General features: G+C 37.4%; 1 protein-coding gene across 6 annotated transcripts in view; it reads right to left on the reverse strand.

Moving 5' to 3' along the window:
• Positions 1–17293, reverse strand: part of MEGF11 (multiple EGF like domains 11) — a 200296-nt gene that overhangs the window by 182544 nt on the left and 459 nt on the right. For all 6 annotated transcript variants that reach the window (XM_035335633.1, XM_035335629.1, XM_035335630.1 and 3 more), the window contains exons 2-5: positions 15380–15492; positions 11552–11675; positions 8899–9000; positions 8281–8381 (exon numbers count right to left, since the gene is read on the reverse strand). In XM_035335633.1, the coding sequence (XP_035191524.1) occupies positions 8281–8381; positions 8899–9000; positions 11552–11667 (319 nt within the window). In that variant the 5' untranslated portion in view covers positions 11668–11675; positions 15380–15492. The remainder of the gene's footprint in view (positions 1–8280; positions 8382–8898; positions 9001–11551; positions 11676–15379; positions 15493–17293) is intronic.

The raw sequence follows: 17293 nt of genomic DNA on the forward strand, positions 1-17293 counted from the left end.
TTTGCCTTATCACACTTTTCTTTTTTTTCCCCATGCCCAATTCATGCATTTTGCTTCACTATCACCCACTTCACTAAAATAACTCTTACGAATGTCTCAGGAAGGTGCTTTGCTACACAAAGCCAAAGAAAAAATTAGTCCATCCATACTAAAGCACAACTTGGTCTGCAGATCAGTTGTTACTTCAGCAGCAGCAGCTGACATTTATTACTGTTGAGGTGTTAACACTACTTGGAAATGGTGTATATCCACACTTCTCAGCCAAGTTGATGGAAACTGTAGTATTCAACACCTTTGAAAAGCAGGCTCCTGGTGCAAGAGTATGATTTTAATAGGAAGAAGTTACTTACCTCTTTCCTAACGTCCCACATCTTCTGCACAATCTCACATCTTAACATTTTTTACACTTTGGCTCTAAATGATTTACGCTGCAGAGTTGTAAGTTTTTTATTTACCATATGTGATTACTTTCCACAAATTATGAAGACTTGCTTCATAACAGCATACTGTCTCTTTGCATTAAGCTACAAGTAGCTGCCTTATTCTTATAGGCATTTCCATTAGAAATGGATGCAGCTGCAAAAGTGATGGGAAATCCAGGGGATAATATGTTTACCCTGCCACGAGACGTGGAATACACGCCACACAAGACAAAGCTGATTAGGAATGTGGAGAGCTACAGCGTCCTTAATCACCCAACCAGTAATAGCATTCCCAGCATTTAAGAAACGAGCATCAATAAATACACCCAGTTTGGTACGGTGTTCCATATGGCGGGCTCATGTAGTATTCCTCGTGTGAATGTTGCTGGTATTTTTAAGAGGGGCTGTTAAAAGGAATTAGTAACTACAGACAGGTTCCAAAAGTTTCCATGAGAGAAATGCACACCTTCTGTACAGGAAGGTGCTGAAGCAGTATACTTAGGCCTAACATGCAGCTCCTGGGCCAAATTCAATCAGTCAAGTGCTTGCAGCCAGTCTCATTTCTGTGACAGCAGAAATGGGGAATAGCTGAACTATAAGAAACGCACCCAGGTAGCCAAACACCTCCCCCTGCCTGCACAGGTTGACATATTTAGGGCATCTATAGCTGCTGCTATAAATGGCTGAGAGAACAGAAGATGGCAGGAGCAAGGCCCGCAAACCCTCAGCCAGCCCGGACAACTGCCAACACTGGCTCGGCCTCTCCGAGGTTCTGGAGTTAGTGAGTAATTTTTGAAAAGAGTGCTTCATGCCAGCTTTCAAAGTAGTCGCCTGTTAAAACTATGGTAGCCCTTTTATTCATTACGCAAGGAGACAGTGCTAGGGCAGGTTCTCACCTCCGACCAACAGCTTCCCAGCTGCCTAGAACTACTGTGTGACAAAGACTCCGGGACCTGTCAGGGGAGGGTTACAGCCAGAGGAAATTACAGTAGAAAAAAGGGGGGAAAAAGGTGCTATCTTAGATCTTATATGTACCCAGAATCTAAAGGCCATCTTGATTTAGGTAACATTTTTTCCTCTCCCTCTTTCTCCCCCTCCTTTTCTACTAGGCTTTAAAATTTCCTCAAAGCATAAGGGAAATAAATCTGGTAAATGGGAGAAGGATGTAAAGGAGTGGCCAAGAAAACTTCTATTTTAAACGTGTTTCATTTCACGCATCTGTCTTCATTCTGACCCTATTGATTTCAATAAGTTAACCCAGCTCACCACAATTCTGGACTACTAATCAGCTTCTAACTCTTTTGGAGGGAAAAATCTTGTGGAGTTCTGCGCCTTCATAATGCGCCAAGCAGAAAACGTGCTGTGTGTGTATGCTGAGTAACAACCCGTTTGTGTATGCGATAGACAGAATCTTGGTTTTGTAGGTCTATGCAAGAGAATGGATGCCACCAAGATGGGAAGGAGCTAGTGTGGGTTAGCACCAATGCCCTCTGCTCCATCCTAGACCAGTGCAAAGTGCCCTTAACAACACTGAGGTGCATTAAAGCAGGAGGAGGTGGAAGGGATTTTGAAAGGAAATGGAGATGTTAAAGAATATGTGAAAATGAGGATGAAGTAACCGAGGATGTCCACTTCTACATGGTGATTTACAGCAGCTGGGGACCAATCTGCCTTTGTTAAGAATGGGCAGATTAAAGGATATTTAGTAGCAAGTTCTTTGAATTCAACAATGAATTCGTATCTGTGCTTCTTATACTTTTTTTTCTGTTCCAGTCAAAGCTTCCAGGCATCTAGACCATTAGCATGACTACTAGTGAGTACCCCTGGATCCAGTGCCTCCTTCTGTGTCTACCTTCCCCACATCCCCTTATACTGATCAAACTGAGATTGCCCAGAGCAGCCAGAAAAGCTTTTCTACTGCTACTCAAGCAACAGCCTAGATCTTTTTCTAACTATAATGCCTGCATAATTTTTCCTCTGATATTTATTAAGACCCTTGAGACATTATATAGCTTCAGTGTACCTTCCTTTCTGCCTTTATGCTGTTCTCATTCCCCTGCACGAGCATTTTGCTTCTCCTGCCTCTACTGCATTTCTTTCAGAAGTCCTGCCCTTATTTCATTAGTACTCCTCACCAACACCTTTGCAAATCCATCAGCATCCAGAAGCTGACTGCAAATATAAAATGATGGATGAGAGATGAGAATTGATTTTTTCACCTTTCCATCAAAGTAGTCTCCCCATTATCTTTAGGCTGAATAGTAACCCAGTATGTCTATGCCACCAAATGGACTGACCCACTACTATGGCCAGTCTCTCTCTTCCTGCTCACTACCTGCCTCCCAAGAAGCTCAGAATGAATACACAAAGCTGTGACCTGCTCCACTGTGTTCTGTAAAATGGTAAATTAGGCAGTGCTGTATGGCCTCTGCAGTACGGTGGCAGGTGTTGAGTGCAGTCAGTTCCGTTGCTTGCTCCTGCTACCATTTTTTAACCAACCCACCTCTTGTTCAATAGGAAACAGGGACTTCTCCTGGTTGCCACACAGTGGTAAGACTGCTGATCCAGCTGCTACTACTACAACCTGAAGCTGAATTAATGCCTGGGAAACTTCCCCTCAGATGGGAACACAGGATCCAAATTATTTTCCCTATTTATTCTCTGGAAAAAGACATACGGAGTCGTCTCAAATGCATACAACAGGAGGAATTTCAAAGCGTCTCCTACTGTCATTTCTATTCTATAATTAATAACACTATGTGGAGTGGCCTTCCACACCATTTTCCTGCACTCATACATCTGAAATCAGAAAGTGAACAAGAGACTGTCCCCTGATACAAAGCATCTATGTACTGCTATATCATTTTCCCTTAATTTATGTTGCATTATTGATGTACAGAATGCCGTACTTGAATAATGTAACAGTAAGGCTCTTAAAGAAAGCACTAGCACTAGCTTTAATGTGTGTCTATAAAGATAAGAAAAATATATTTCCTAAGTCCAGCAGATTTCAAACAATAAATTTTCAAATTACAGGAATGCTGGCCAAAGGAATTTAAAGTTGAGGTAAGAAGGGGGGGGGAAAGACAACACCACAACATTTCTTTTGAAATGTTAATGATACTGGCTTACAAAGTGAAAATAACCAACAAACCTGACATATGAACAAATATTATGAATATTCAGGAAATTTAAGATGCTGATTCAACATTTTCTGAGAGTGTACAACTTTTGCACTGATCACATAAGCCATTATTTTTCTTTTCATCATAAGTACACTTCACTGCAGTATTGGTGTGTTGTTGCAACATATGCATTGAATTGCAAGTATTGTAATTCATCCAGATGGCAGGAAGCTTTGGAATTGTTACTTCTATGGTACAGATGTTTAACAATCCAGCCATATGGCTCCACTAAGGCAGCCTTTTCAGAGATTACAAAAACTACACTAGACATGCAACCTTGTAAATTTGATTGGAATGTTCCCATTGCTATGATAGAAAAGCATACACTGTACGTTGCATACAGAATCTATGAAACGCTAAAATTCTGTATGTAAAAATAAATAAAAAATAAAATTAAAATATTTAAAATTCTGAAAGAAATTAGGTCCCAAATTTGGACAATTTCACTGAGTCAGCAATTAAAACATCACTCTTCATTTATTTTTGAAATTCATGAAAGGTGTCAGACACAGGTTAGCTATAAAGGTGGAAAAATAACCATGCAAATATAATAATGTCCCTAATCTCTGGTCTGAGTGAGCTACCACTGTAGGTGACAAATTGAGATTCTACCAGTGAGACCAGGAATTTCTCTATACAAAGATTTGTCAACGTCAAGGAGACCTAATGATGGTTGTGGCAATTGCAATGTGGAAAGCTGAATGTTGAGAAACAATCTGAGATCAATAACACCTTGGCCACGAAGGAAAGAACCATGAAATGGACAATTTATAACTCGACTGAATTTTGTCAGCTTTGAATGGCAGGTAAATGACAGCAAATAAGATTGTTAAATCACTAATCTTGTCTTTATTAAATCCTGTCACATTGCATAGATTTATGCATTAGAAAGAGATTGTAACATCTGAGAGTGAAAAATAAAACCATTAAAGCCTAAAGTACCTCACTCGATGAAGAAAAGGTGAATTCCCAAATTTGTGTTTTATGGTTGCTGTTTTTCTTTCAAAAAAAAAAAAAAACACAGATATAAGTAGATGCTGCTTGGTCTCCCATCTTTTGTTCTGATTCTTGGGTCTCTGACCCTTTGTTATTTAAGAAAAAACTTCTCTTTTGTATAATCTGTAGTGCAAGAATAAGATTAAACTGGACAGACTGAAAAAAGCATTGCCCTCTCAGACAAAAAGGTATCCATTTAGTACAGAGGGGATCTTTCCACCTGACATGTTCTTAAAGGAAAGTATTCAATTATGATCTACTCAAGGGCAAATTCACTGAAGAGCCACGTGATAATCCTGGGGTGTTCTTTTTGGTGGTTTTTGGTTTTGTTTTTGAGCAGGAAAGTATTCAGATACAGTATTACAGATACTCATTTAGGAAATATAATCTTAAAATATCCTTATGAAAACCTTGAAGGGTAGTTGAACCCTGTGGCTGTTTAAAAAAAGACCTTCTGCAGTTTATGCATTTGCTCTGCCAAAAGCTTACCTTAGCAAACAATGTATAGTAAATCACGGTTACTCTGATTTACTGTCCACTGTATGCTGTTTGTTTTCACGGACAGCTCAGTGAAAGGCTATGCCATGTATAAGCACATTCAGAGATGGGGAATCGTTCTGCAAGATTACCAGAATGGTAGAAACCATTTCTAAAAACATCAATGGAAAAAAAATGCAGGTATGCATTTAAAGCACTTTTCAGGTGGTATTTTTGAACACCGTTACAACCCAAATATATTCCAAGCCCTTTATAGGCACGAAGAAGACAATTTCATACTGCAAAACTTTTTAGCCTAAGCAGTAGTGAACTGGCTAGATGTACAGCTCATCAATCAAAAATTGAAATGATTTGATCTTGTGCCCAAATTCCACATGGCCTTGAACACTTCCAGGGATGGGGCATCCACAGCTTCTCTGGGCAACCTGTTTCAGTGCCTCACCACCCTCAGTAAATAATTTCTTCCTTATATCTAATCTAAATTATATTAGATCTAATCCATTAAGAAAGTCCCAACAGGACAACAAAGAAAAAAACATTCATCTGGCATTCCTTTAAAAAAATTGTAAATGAGAAGGGAAAAGATCTAAACGGTAGCTGAAAGCCTTCATTCCTGATTTAAAATCCAAGAAAGAGTCATTAATAGAGATTTAAACCCAGCCTTCAATAGTCTAAACATGTCACCGTTAATTACAAAGCTGTTTAACTTCTGCAAGAAATAAGGGCTGCTATTAATGAAAGAAGAACCAATTAGCCTTTAATCTACACACTGTTTTTTAATCAAACTTTCTTTTGATCATCAGACTCACTGCGGGATGTATTCTCTCCTCCCCATGTTGTAGTGGCTTCCATGATTGCTAATGGAATAGATTTTAAAGGGCTGGCTGAGTAAGGAGAACCTTCTCTGCAGGGCTGGAACTTCCTTTCCCTCACGTCAATGAGGCGTAGTGGAAGAACACTCGTCTCCAAACCACGCTGCCCTACAACAGCACAGGCAACTAGGATGATTTCTATGGTGTCAGGATGATTTCTATGGAGCAGGCTAGAGGAATGTAGGACAAGGGTACGAGATCGTCATGAAAGAACAGAAAATATTGGTTTAAAGAGAAGAAAGAAATGGGAAAGGAAAGCCGGAAAGAGGCAAAAGCAGAGAGGTGCCACGAGGAATGAAAATGGAATTCACTGCTGACTCCAAAGAATGATGAATAGGAGAATTTGTGTTGGAGCAGGAACATATGGTGAAAGGAAAAACAAACAAACAAACAACTAATGGGACTAGGGCTTGTGTAAGAAACAAAAGGGAAAAGGAAGGATCAGTTTAGCTAAATACTATTGTGCCTTCAAGTTCCTGGTTGCAGGGCCAGAGTGTTTGTTTGTTTGTTTGTAAGATGGCTTCCTATGGTATTAAAACAACAAGGCCATGTATCTACTATATCAGTCACGACACAGAACTTCTTTCTTTACATCTTTTCCTTCTCAGCTGCATTTGCTGCTCAGATCTCCCAGGAAGGGGGCTAAACAGAAACTGTCCCTGAGGCATGAACTTTGCACGTGTGACCATGCAGATAATGAAATTTAAGAACCTGATTCTTGCAGATGTAAACAACAGATAATGTAGTGTCACCTGCACTGCATCATACATGAAATTCTTCGTCTTAACAGAAACCTACTGTCGTTCTGTATTTGTAAACCCTTCCTGTATGCTGTATGTCAGCCAGCAACAGGAAATCTTGAGTATTAACACAGAAAAAAAGCACTGTAAAATAAATGTTAATAACCTACGAGCCTTCTCAAAGAATCCGAAATTCTACAGATTTCTACTGTTGCTACAGTAGAAAACTGTGACAATATAAAAAATAATAATAATAATTAATACATTGCAGAGCAAAGTGAAAATAAATATATTCTGTGCCAGGCAGGATTTTGAGCTACAAGGTTCAAGTTGGTAATAACAGTACCTGCAATAGCTGCTGAAACAATATTGGTACTTGCAAAATTTAAAGGCAAGAATGTTGCTAAAATCCTCCCTATGCTAAGACCATGGGTCCCTTTAAATGTTTTTCAGGACTTGAGTCACAGCACTCTGCACTTCGAAAGATTAAATTATTCCTGTCTGTAAAATAAGGCTAATTCCAATGCCTTATCTCAAAGGACTGGTAATTTTACACAGCCCAAAGCCTCTTTGTAACTGATTGCCATAAAGGTCACTTAAAATGAGATTAGGGCCCATTCATGTTTTTGATGTGCTCAGTATTACAATATGAGTACAAGATAGATACTCAGATAAAAACACCAACAAACTATGTCAATAGCTTTAAAGCAGTGTGTCAAGATGTTTAAAGTTGCTGGATAATAGAATCATTTTCATATTTAAATTATTATATGGCATTCTAAATCTGTCTATAAAATTTGCATTCTGATGCTGATCAAAATCTCCTTGTGTTTTTCTTGCATCATAATCTCATTCTAACAAGACTTAGACAAGAGATTCCCAGTAAATGCATCTTGTTTCAGAACACTTAGAAGGATGCAATATTGGAAACATGATATTAATGTACAGGACATTTTTAATTAACAAAGCTCTTAGGTATTGCTGAAAGATCCATTTTCCTTTTTTGTCACCCTCATACTGATATAGCACACTCCATGCTTTTTGTTTGTTTATTCAGTGCAGTCAGAACATTGCTTTTCTGACATTTGTGAAGCTTTAAAAAGAACAAAATTATTCACAGGAAGCATATGAAGCACCATGAGTCTTAACTGCTCTTACCTGGAGTGAGAACTTTGAAAGTTAAGAGGCAGTAACTTTATGCCTCTTCCCAAATTACACAATAGTTCATTCCTGAAAGTCTTCTCAGTTCCTCCAATCCTTTAACGTTAGAGTATACTCAGAAAAAATACTCCCCAAAATAAGGTCTGATTCAAGAAAGCATTCATTAACTGTATTAACTCCACCCCCAGTAATTTTGGTAAAAAAAAATTACTAAGGTGCTTGAGATGAGTACAGTCGAAATGTCCTCTGTCTGCAGTTCTGACTGAAATCAGTTGGACCTGAAGGTTCTGAGCAGATCTGAAAATCCACCCTTATTATAACTATTGCAATACATCTTTAATTTGTCTACATCTCCTCTAAAACTTTGCTTTTAATTGACATATCTGAGTCAAAGCTATGTACATACGTATACAGTAGTCTCCGCTTTCGTAATATCCAGGGCAGCACTGAGATCTTCGCCGATACATAGTTCTCAGTCCTCTTCGATATGCTGTTTTATAACTTATTCTAAATTGCAAGACAGAAAGCCATTTGACAATATTGAAAATCAATGCCCACTGTTGGAATTATATTTGTGTTAAATTATACTAAGGATAGCATTCAATAATTATTTTAAAATGCATGAAAGCTTTTGATATTAAAAGACACAATAAAAAAGAATCAATACTTGTTTTGAAACTTGAAATATAAGTTGTATTATAAACACAGTACTCATGACAGTCAATCACCGTGCCCCTTCCTAGGACTGCTATATTAAAAAACAGCCCCAGCCTAAAGCAAGAGCAAGGAGTTTCCTCAGGAATAAACAATTTTTTTCTGCATATTAGCAAGGTCAGCTCAAATTTAATGCAAAAATCTCTTGACCTCAATGTCGTGGAATGCTAAAGACCCTTGTTATTGTACCAAAACACATCTTTGTGTATATATCTGTGTTAGACTACCACAAAAGCTTGGATAACTAAAAGTTATGTGAAGAGATGAAAAACCAAAATAAAATCAAAAAAATCCAGGGATCAGCTCTTACCTGTGTCTAGTACACTTGAACCAGTTCAGTATGTCGGTACATCTTGTATAATAGATCTGATCAAAAGGATGAGCATAAGATTCCTGTACTGTCACCGCATAGCTAGGAGCAAAGAAAGAAATTGAAAGATGCAACATGAAAAGCTTCAGTTCCCTGTATATGCTACTCATCTAATTCCAGAATGAGAAATAATTAAATCAATGATCTTAGAAACTTTGGGCCTTGTCCAAAACAAGAAAAGGGCTTCTTTAAACCACAGCTTTTCTTGAAAGTTTTGGAAATGCTTCTAACGTGGGCTCTATAACTGAACTAGGCATAGAGATTGCAGGCTGACTAATAAACCACTCGGTTCTGGAAAAGAAACATGTTACTAAAATTCATGGTTGTTTTAGAAGATGAAAAGGGCATTTGGTTAAGTAGATAGTACAGATTTTAGAAGAGAGTTAAGTGCCATGTCTTTAAAATGACTCAGTTGCCTTCCAGTCTAAGACTATTAATTTTTGCTTGTATTCCACAGTGCTAATAAGAGCTCATATTAACTAAGCACTGCTGAGTTTTGTCAGCATGATCGGATCTTCACGCTTCATTTTTTGATGAAGGAGCATCATTACTTCAAATGTTGGGTGCACCAATCAAATTGGATAATTTGTAAAAGGCTCAAGAGTGTTTATTTTTGAACTGCACAAATTTAATCTGTTTAATTTGTAACAGAAACAAGCTCAGAACTAACTGAAAACTGTAACATCATGAGTTAACAGGTATCTAGATTTGGAACTCTTTGAGATATGGTTAGAATGTAATTATCCATGTTTGTACAAATTTATAGATAAATGCAAAAACTGGGCAAATTGATTAGGAACCACAGAGCTCCAACAATACTAAGAATTCAGCAATCTCTTTCCCGAAACACTGCTGATTTAGGCACCAGGTACTATTAATTACTATGACTGTATTTAAAGTGTCTGGGACTGGCACATGATTTGGGAACACAAATCTAATTGACTTGCTCATCTCAGTCATTTTAGAATATTGTATTGCTCTACAGTAACTGTGTGTGTACTGCTTAAGAGACTCATAATTTCAGGTTCCTATCTGGAAACAAGCTCTACTTTATCAGATATACAATACCTTTAGAGAATCACACTGAAATCATTCAAGGCAGGGTCGAGACCCAGGAATTAGATCCTCCAAGTCATTCATTATATTGATTGTCTTAATCATCCAAGTGATTTCTTTCTCATCAATGGGCCTGTTGATGTGATTAAGCCCTGTGAGATTGTACCCGTAAGGGAACACCAAAACATTTGCTTGGAGGATCTGATTGGCTTGAAATCGAACATTGGGCTGTTACTGCCCTGCTTGTCATGTCCCTTCTAAACAAGCCAAGATCCCACTAGACGTTGCTTTTGTCCCGTCACAATTTGTTGTTTTTGATAATAGTGCTTTTTACTAATACTAATGCCAAAATGTAAAATACTTACATTGTTCATTATTAATGTTAAACAGCAACACTCACAAATCTTGATTATTATTTTATGATCCTGTTTGTTATCTCGCTATTGCTCTAACAGTCTTTTCCCTTTGATTTATTAACATCTAAGTAACAAAGTCATCTTGGTCAGTACAACCAATCAATTTTGGTATTTAATTTTTGTTTCTCCTTGATTGGGTCTCTAGGTTGCTGACTTTCTTCAGACAAAATCAATATTTTATTCCTGTGCTCTGAATGCACTTCACCTCACAACACAGACTGCAAAATCCTATTCCTGAACATCTATAGTCTTTACTTTGTAGCTGTACTACCTACAAACAGTTAATTCTCTTGTAAAGGCTTCTAAAATCAAAATGTAGTACCATTAAAGTATGTTTCCATATTTACCCATTAAGGGGGTTATTTTGGTAAAATGTCCAGTAATTCTTATCTATGTGGAACCAAACCACAGAACAGAATAGCAAATTTAGCAAGTTGAACCTAAGAGTACAGCAACTTCAGCCTCTGCAAACAGACCCTGCATGAATGTCAACCCTATCAAAGCCAGTGGCTTTCTAAGTACTTGTAAGAACTGTCTCGCACAGATCCACTTTTAGGACTAGGACACTAACAATAGAGAGAACAGAATTACCTGGCCATTTAATTCTCAGTGCTTTCATGAAGCTACTCTTTGATGCTGGCATGAATTTGGCAGATAAAGCCACAAAGTTCAGGACATACTGTATAAGCCTGCATGTTGCACCAGGAAGGGCTTAAAACTTAGTCCAAAGCTCTAACAGTCTTGCTCAACAACAACCAGAAAAAAAGCAAGACAGAACAAGGGCACTGTTTCTCTATGTCTCTCCAAGGCAAATGAAAAATGTCTGTGCAGTCCTGTTGCTGAAACTATGGAGGAGCTTTCCAAAGTACAACAAAGCAGACAGGTAATACAGCGTTGTGTGATCTATAACCCTAGATTTTGAACCAGTTCTTTTAGGATACTGCAAATACAAAAGGAACTCAGGCATGCCATGTCTTTCATGAAGATCCACATTATTTTGTGAATCAGGATAGTATTTAACACTTATTTTTGCTTTTTATGATGGCTCTTATTTTGTCTTTTAAATGTACACATCTGAAATGGCTAGTCAAAAAGAAAAAAACTGGCATGTTATACATTACCTTTCCCAATGACTACAAACATTTGGATCATCTGGGTTTAGGGACAGAGTAGTTTTGAGCACAAATGACAGAAAAAGCCCTTTCAGAATCCACCAGAAAAGCACACGAGCCATCATTGTTGTACCTAAATAAAGAAAAGAAAGCAGTCATTACAGAGAATATTGAAAAAAAAAAAATCCTTCTAGGCCTTTTCATCTTTGTTCTTATGCATATTCAAATACTGTGCAGTTTGGTGCAAGGTGTTGATAGCACCAATGATTCTTTCTCAGAACATTTCTGATGCTGATCATTTTTATGGCTGCCTATCTGTACTGACAAAATAAATACCAGGAGGTATTAAAAGTCTGTTCTCTCATCAACCTATATGCAAATGGAACAATACCCAAATACCCCTTTGATTTATTTAAATGGGGTTTACATAAGCTTGATCTCAGACATATGCTTATTATATGACTGATGGAAAATCAATTCACTTTTCAGCTCTTGGAGGAATCATTTAGAATGACAGAGGCCAATGGTCAATGTATGGGGTCACACTATGCAGAACACTAAACGTGAAATAAAAATATTTGTGCTGAAGCTAGAAATAGATTCTGTAATACTCATCAGGTGTGGTCACTTCATCGTTTAACAGTTCACCCATTAAATGTACTGAGTTATACCTTCTTATTACTCATTTGGGGTTTTGAAAACAAAGTATGGTGTTTGCCTAGAGGTGCCCTATGCCATCAGTCAAAAACAAGATAGATAAGAAATAAGAACCTGCTTTTAAATATAACTGTATTTAGCAGATTAACTGATGTTAATCTATTAAAAGTTAAGTCAGTAAAAATATTTTTAAATATCCATTTCAGACATTTACATCGTCATATAATTCAAATCAAAAGTCCTATAAATTAGTCTTATTCCTGGCAACAAGATTGCCCTAAAAATAGGTTGAATCTTCATATGATCATCTAAAAAACACATGGCTCATTGCCTCATAGTCCAGAACAGCAAAAGGAATGTTAAGGGGTTTGCTCTGCATGGCACTAATATACAGCCCAGTATAAAGAAGTCATCACAAAGCAGAAAGAACAGCAGAGGGATAGCCAGGAAAGCTGATCTGAAATAACCTCCTGATTCAAAGCCTTCTAAGCTAGTTCAAGGACACGTAGTTAGCAGATTCGAAGTCAAATTCCCAATGGGAGTAATAGCTCAGCTTTGAAATTGTTCTTAGAGTTCTGCTAAACCCAAAGACAGGTCTTAAGGCATGTAAGTCATATTAATGTTAATTAACATGATTTAATGTTAATGTTCCTCATGAAAAGAATTAAGTCTATGAGTGACTGTTCCCTACCTGCAGGCTGTTTCAAAGCCTCACAACACCAGTGCCAAAGCTTACTCCAGAAATTAAGAGGGCTGACAAGGAAAGGACAAGAGCTATACTTCTGTTCATTGAAGAGATGTTCACTACACGTGTCCTAGATGCTACTTCTCCATGGAGAAGTGTCTTGAACACCCGACCTGCAGGTGCTCGTGGGACAAAAGTCTAACAAAGCTAATGCTCAGAACCCAAGATCTTAGAACTTGTTGGAAAGTTCAACTGAACTTTCTTTTAATGTAAGATGTACTAACAGATGTGACCTATCAACAAAATGATGGTTTTAACAAAAGTATCTTCAAAAGCTGCCTTTAGCATATTACATTAGCTATGATTTGAATAACACCAAGTTACAGAGGACAAGTTCTACTGAGCACTGTATTTATAGGTTGCAATTTACCTCCTTTGTTCATTCTCTACACTTTTGATATATGGCAATACTGAATGAATAGGACTAGAGGAAAGTGCTTCCAGTCAACAGAAATGGTCAAAGGTAAAACTGCTTAAGGAAATGCAGTCCTTAAGAGATGGAGTTTTTAAATCAAAAGAGTCCTGTACTCAGTTTGGTAACTTCTTGAGAACATCAAGAACTTCAGCGTATCTGTAAATTAATTATAGTAAGAAAAACAGCCTGCCTTCTACAAAAAGAAAGTGAGCTGTTTCTCATTTAAATAAAGCAGCTCTGTATTTGAATTCCGTAATTCCCAAATATCTTATATTATTCTTAAGAAAACAATGTAACAGTTTAGTTTTTAAATCAAATGAACACCTAAAGAGTTATTATTTATAAGCCTCATTAGCACTCATGGTATTTGTTTAGAATGTCTTTGAAAGAGGATCAAAATTGTATTCCAAACTTTTAACGTTAATGTTATTTTACTATCTGTTTATAAATGAACTGCTTCGTGCAATGAATTTTCTAACCTTGTAAGTCAGATCATATATCAGAAACATCCAGCTCTCCAAATACAGCAGAACCTCATTTATCTCAAGTGTCCCTTTTTCTAACTCAAATGAAATATTTCACTTTGATCACTGTTAATAGAAAAGACCTTATACCAAAATGGAATGGTTACTATTACAAGATTCAGAATAAAACTCTGAAAATAGGAACACATATATTAAAAACCAACATCGAAAAAGAATCCAGTAATGACACGTAATATGATTTTGTTTCAGCTTTTATTGTTCAGGGTAATAGATACTGCATTCCTGCATTGCATTTAAAGTTTGGAATGTATTCCCCAAGGAGGCAGCATCAGCATTGCAGGGGGACAATGTCTGTAACTTCATTAAAGATATAGCCAAACATTTCCAGGCTCAGCCACTGCAGCTCTCTTGAGGACAGGCAGCCTTTAGAGTTTAACAAGAAAATAAATGACATGAAGGTCTTCTGCGCAGTCCCTAAATGGACTCTAACTTTTTGTCTCTCCAGACCTGCTTATTATTTTCAGGAGTGAAAGAAGTCAATTTAGGTACAATTTGGCAAGAAAGGGGGGTCTTTACATCCAAAATATAATCTGGTGATTTTTCACAGGTGTCTCAGCGTCTGTTAATTGTAACAGATTAAGTTAGGTATCTGATGCTCATTAAGCCATTTTCACTTGCCTTGCTTACGTTGGAATGAATATCAGTACCACAGCTCTAATATTAATACAGCTCACTGGTTCCATCACAAAGAAAGGAAATACATTCTCATTGTTAACCCACTAATCTTAGCTATAGAAAAAATAGTAGGTTGCAAGTCTGTGATTTATTTGTTCGTGGATTCATTTTACAAAAACCGTTGCTGAGCAAACTGTGCTGGGTTTGCAGAGACCGGAAGATGCAGATGATCATTTAAATTGCATGAAGTGCATGAGAATGTGGACAAAACAGGTTGATACATTCATTTGTAAAACAAGCAGAGGATGACAGTACCTCACAGGATTGTGATCAAGATGCAAAGAAAATAAAACTCCAAAAAATCCTTGCTGGGTAAAACAAACATCCTCTGAAGCTTTTTCTATGTAATAAGGACCTGGCTTTGGTAACAGTCTTGTAAAAGCTGTCAGACTAGAAAATTTAACTAAATATGACCAATAGAGAATTTCCTGTTCAGGAGCAATACTAATGAAACATTTCATTTTGACATTTCTGTCATAAAATATTTCATAACATGACTTGGACTTTAAATTCAAACAGAATTTCCATTCCATGAGGAAGTTCTAAATTGAATGTTTTTGTCTCAATTTGAGACAAAAGAAGTTCTGAATGAGGCAAAAGAAGTATTTGGTGTCCAGCTGTAATCAAGGAAGATATTTACAGAAGTGTTTTTCAGTAGCATTCAGTATTCTTAAATCCTTATATACTTTCGAAGATCATTCTTTAGATGTCTAAATGTCTATGCAGTCAGGTAAGCTAGCCTGATTTTTTTTCCCACAAGCTTCCATGCAATGTCTTTGAGTCATTTTAAAAAGTCTTACCTCAAAGTGCTAAAAATTCCAGATAGATCCTACTTTTGCAGACTACCAGCACGGGAAGACACACATCACATTAACAGGATAGCAGAATAAAGCTCTTCAGAAGTTGCTTGGCACTGTGAGCAATCAATACAAGAAAAAGAAAAGAAAAAACAACAACAACAAAAGGAGTCAAAGAAAGTGTTTGTGGGATTGGAAATGAAGACAGAATGAGATAAACAATTGTAAATACTTGCATATCATAAAATAACTGTGCTTTATCAGGCCAAAGACCACTGTCCTGCTTTCAGCCAATAGTAAGTGTCTAGCAAAGGGTAAAGAAGGCAGAAACCAGACAGAAATACTTCCCTTTTATACTCCTCTGGTCTCCTGCAATTTGCAGCTTTGTGACTTCTACAGCCACAAGTGGTATCTTTGTGTTTAATAACCTTTCAGGGATTCTCTTCCAATAATTTGTCTAATCATTTTCATCTGGTAAAATGTAAATTTCAATCCACTAAATTTAAATGTTCGTGTCAACATCTTCTGACAAGTCTCAGATCTTAGCCATGCACTATAGGAAATGCTTCCTTGTTTTTCTGCCTGCCACCTCAGTTTCATCTGAGAGCTCCTCGCTCCTCTGTTAGCAATCACTGACTCCCAGACTTTGCTTCTTATCATTTCCAGTCATATAAACAACATTTTATTTACATACAGATTTTTTCTTTTGCCATATCCCAACGCAGGAGTTCCATTTCTTTCCAAGTTTGATGAAAGACCTTGCAAAATCCTTCAGGAGATCTACCTGGATATTCCCGATCCATGTTTACTTCAAAAATCTTTAATAATTTATGAAGCCTCTACAAAGTCATTATGATTCTTCATAAGTGTATTACATGTAGGAAGAGTTTTGCTAATTTTGTTCTTAATTATAGTTTCTACCAAATAAGAAAATCTAGGTGTATCAAAATTAAGATGTGTTCTAGTATTTTTATGTGAACAATTAAGGAAAATGCAAGAGAATAGTTAAGGCAGAGAACAAAAAGTTGGATTTCACTGAAGAAGCATTAAAGTGACTGAGTGTTTGCTGATTACACTATTTTAGTCTCTAAGTAGTAGCAAGCTTCCAACAAGCTGCCCTCTGTGGCATTCCTCCTTCTCATCCCATCTGAAATTTTCATGATAGTTTAGGCAAGGGATCATTTAAACACACTCTTCGTTTGGCTCTACATCAGATTTTGTTAGAAACAAGCTGTTATGAAAGCTAAATGAGGCCATGAGTTTCAAAACTGATCAGGAATTTTTGGATGCCTCCACTTGTGATGAATAACTTGAGCTACCATGTAAGGGCCGAATAATATGCAGTGCTCAGAATGCACGCTAGGAAACTGGTTGTTTTTATCCCGGAGGTCAAGAACTACGCCACTCAAACTCACTAGTCACCTCTAAAAATCATTGCCATCACCAACGGAAATATTGCCGAAGACAGACTGTGTTGTTTTGTTTTCAGTGACAATTTAAAGGTGTTTTAAGTAGATAAACACTTGCAGGAAGGATCAGGTACTGAATATGAAAGCACTGAATGTGATTCTTCTCCTCACCGTGCACAGAGAAATTCAAGTAGCTGAACTGGCAGAAACACCGGACTATATGCTGGGTTCCCTCTGCTGACACCTTATGTGATTAATGCAGGAAGACATCAGACAAGAATCCGCCTTGGTTAACAAATGATGATATTTCCGTTAACAGGGTCTATTTAAGTCTCTAGGCGTCATTATATCAAGAGCAAGTGGTTATCCCTCGCATGCAGGGCAAAACAACCAGTCTATAATTTGTGCTACAAAAGCCACGCTGTCAGCTGTGTACTCAGCTCTTCCACATTCTGCTTCAGCACTGCCCCCTTCAAGGTTTCAAGAAGGCAGTTCAACAGCAGGGAAT

Source organism: Oxyura jamaicensis, chromosome 10, assembly GCF_011077185.1.
Source record: "Oxyura jamaicensis isolate SHBP4307 breed ruddy duck chromosome 10, BPBGC_Ojam_1.0, whole genome shotgun sequence".
In the NCBI taxonomy this organism is placed as follows: Eukaryota; Metazoa; Chordata; class Aves; order Anseriformes; family Anatidae; genus Oxyura; species Oxyura jamaicensis.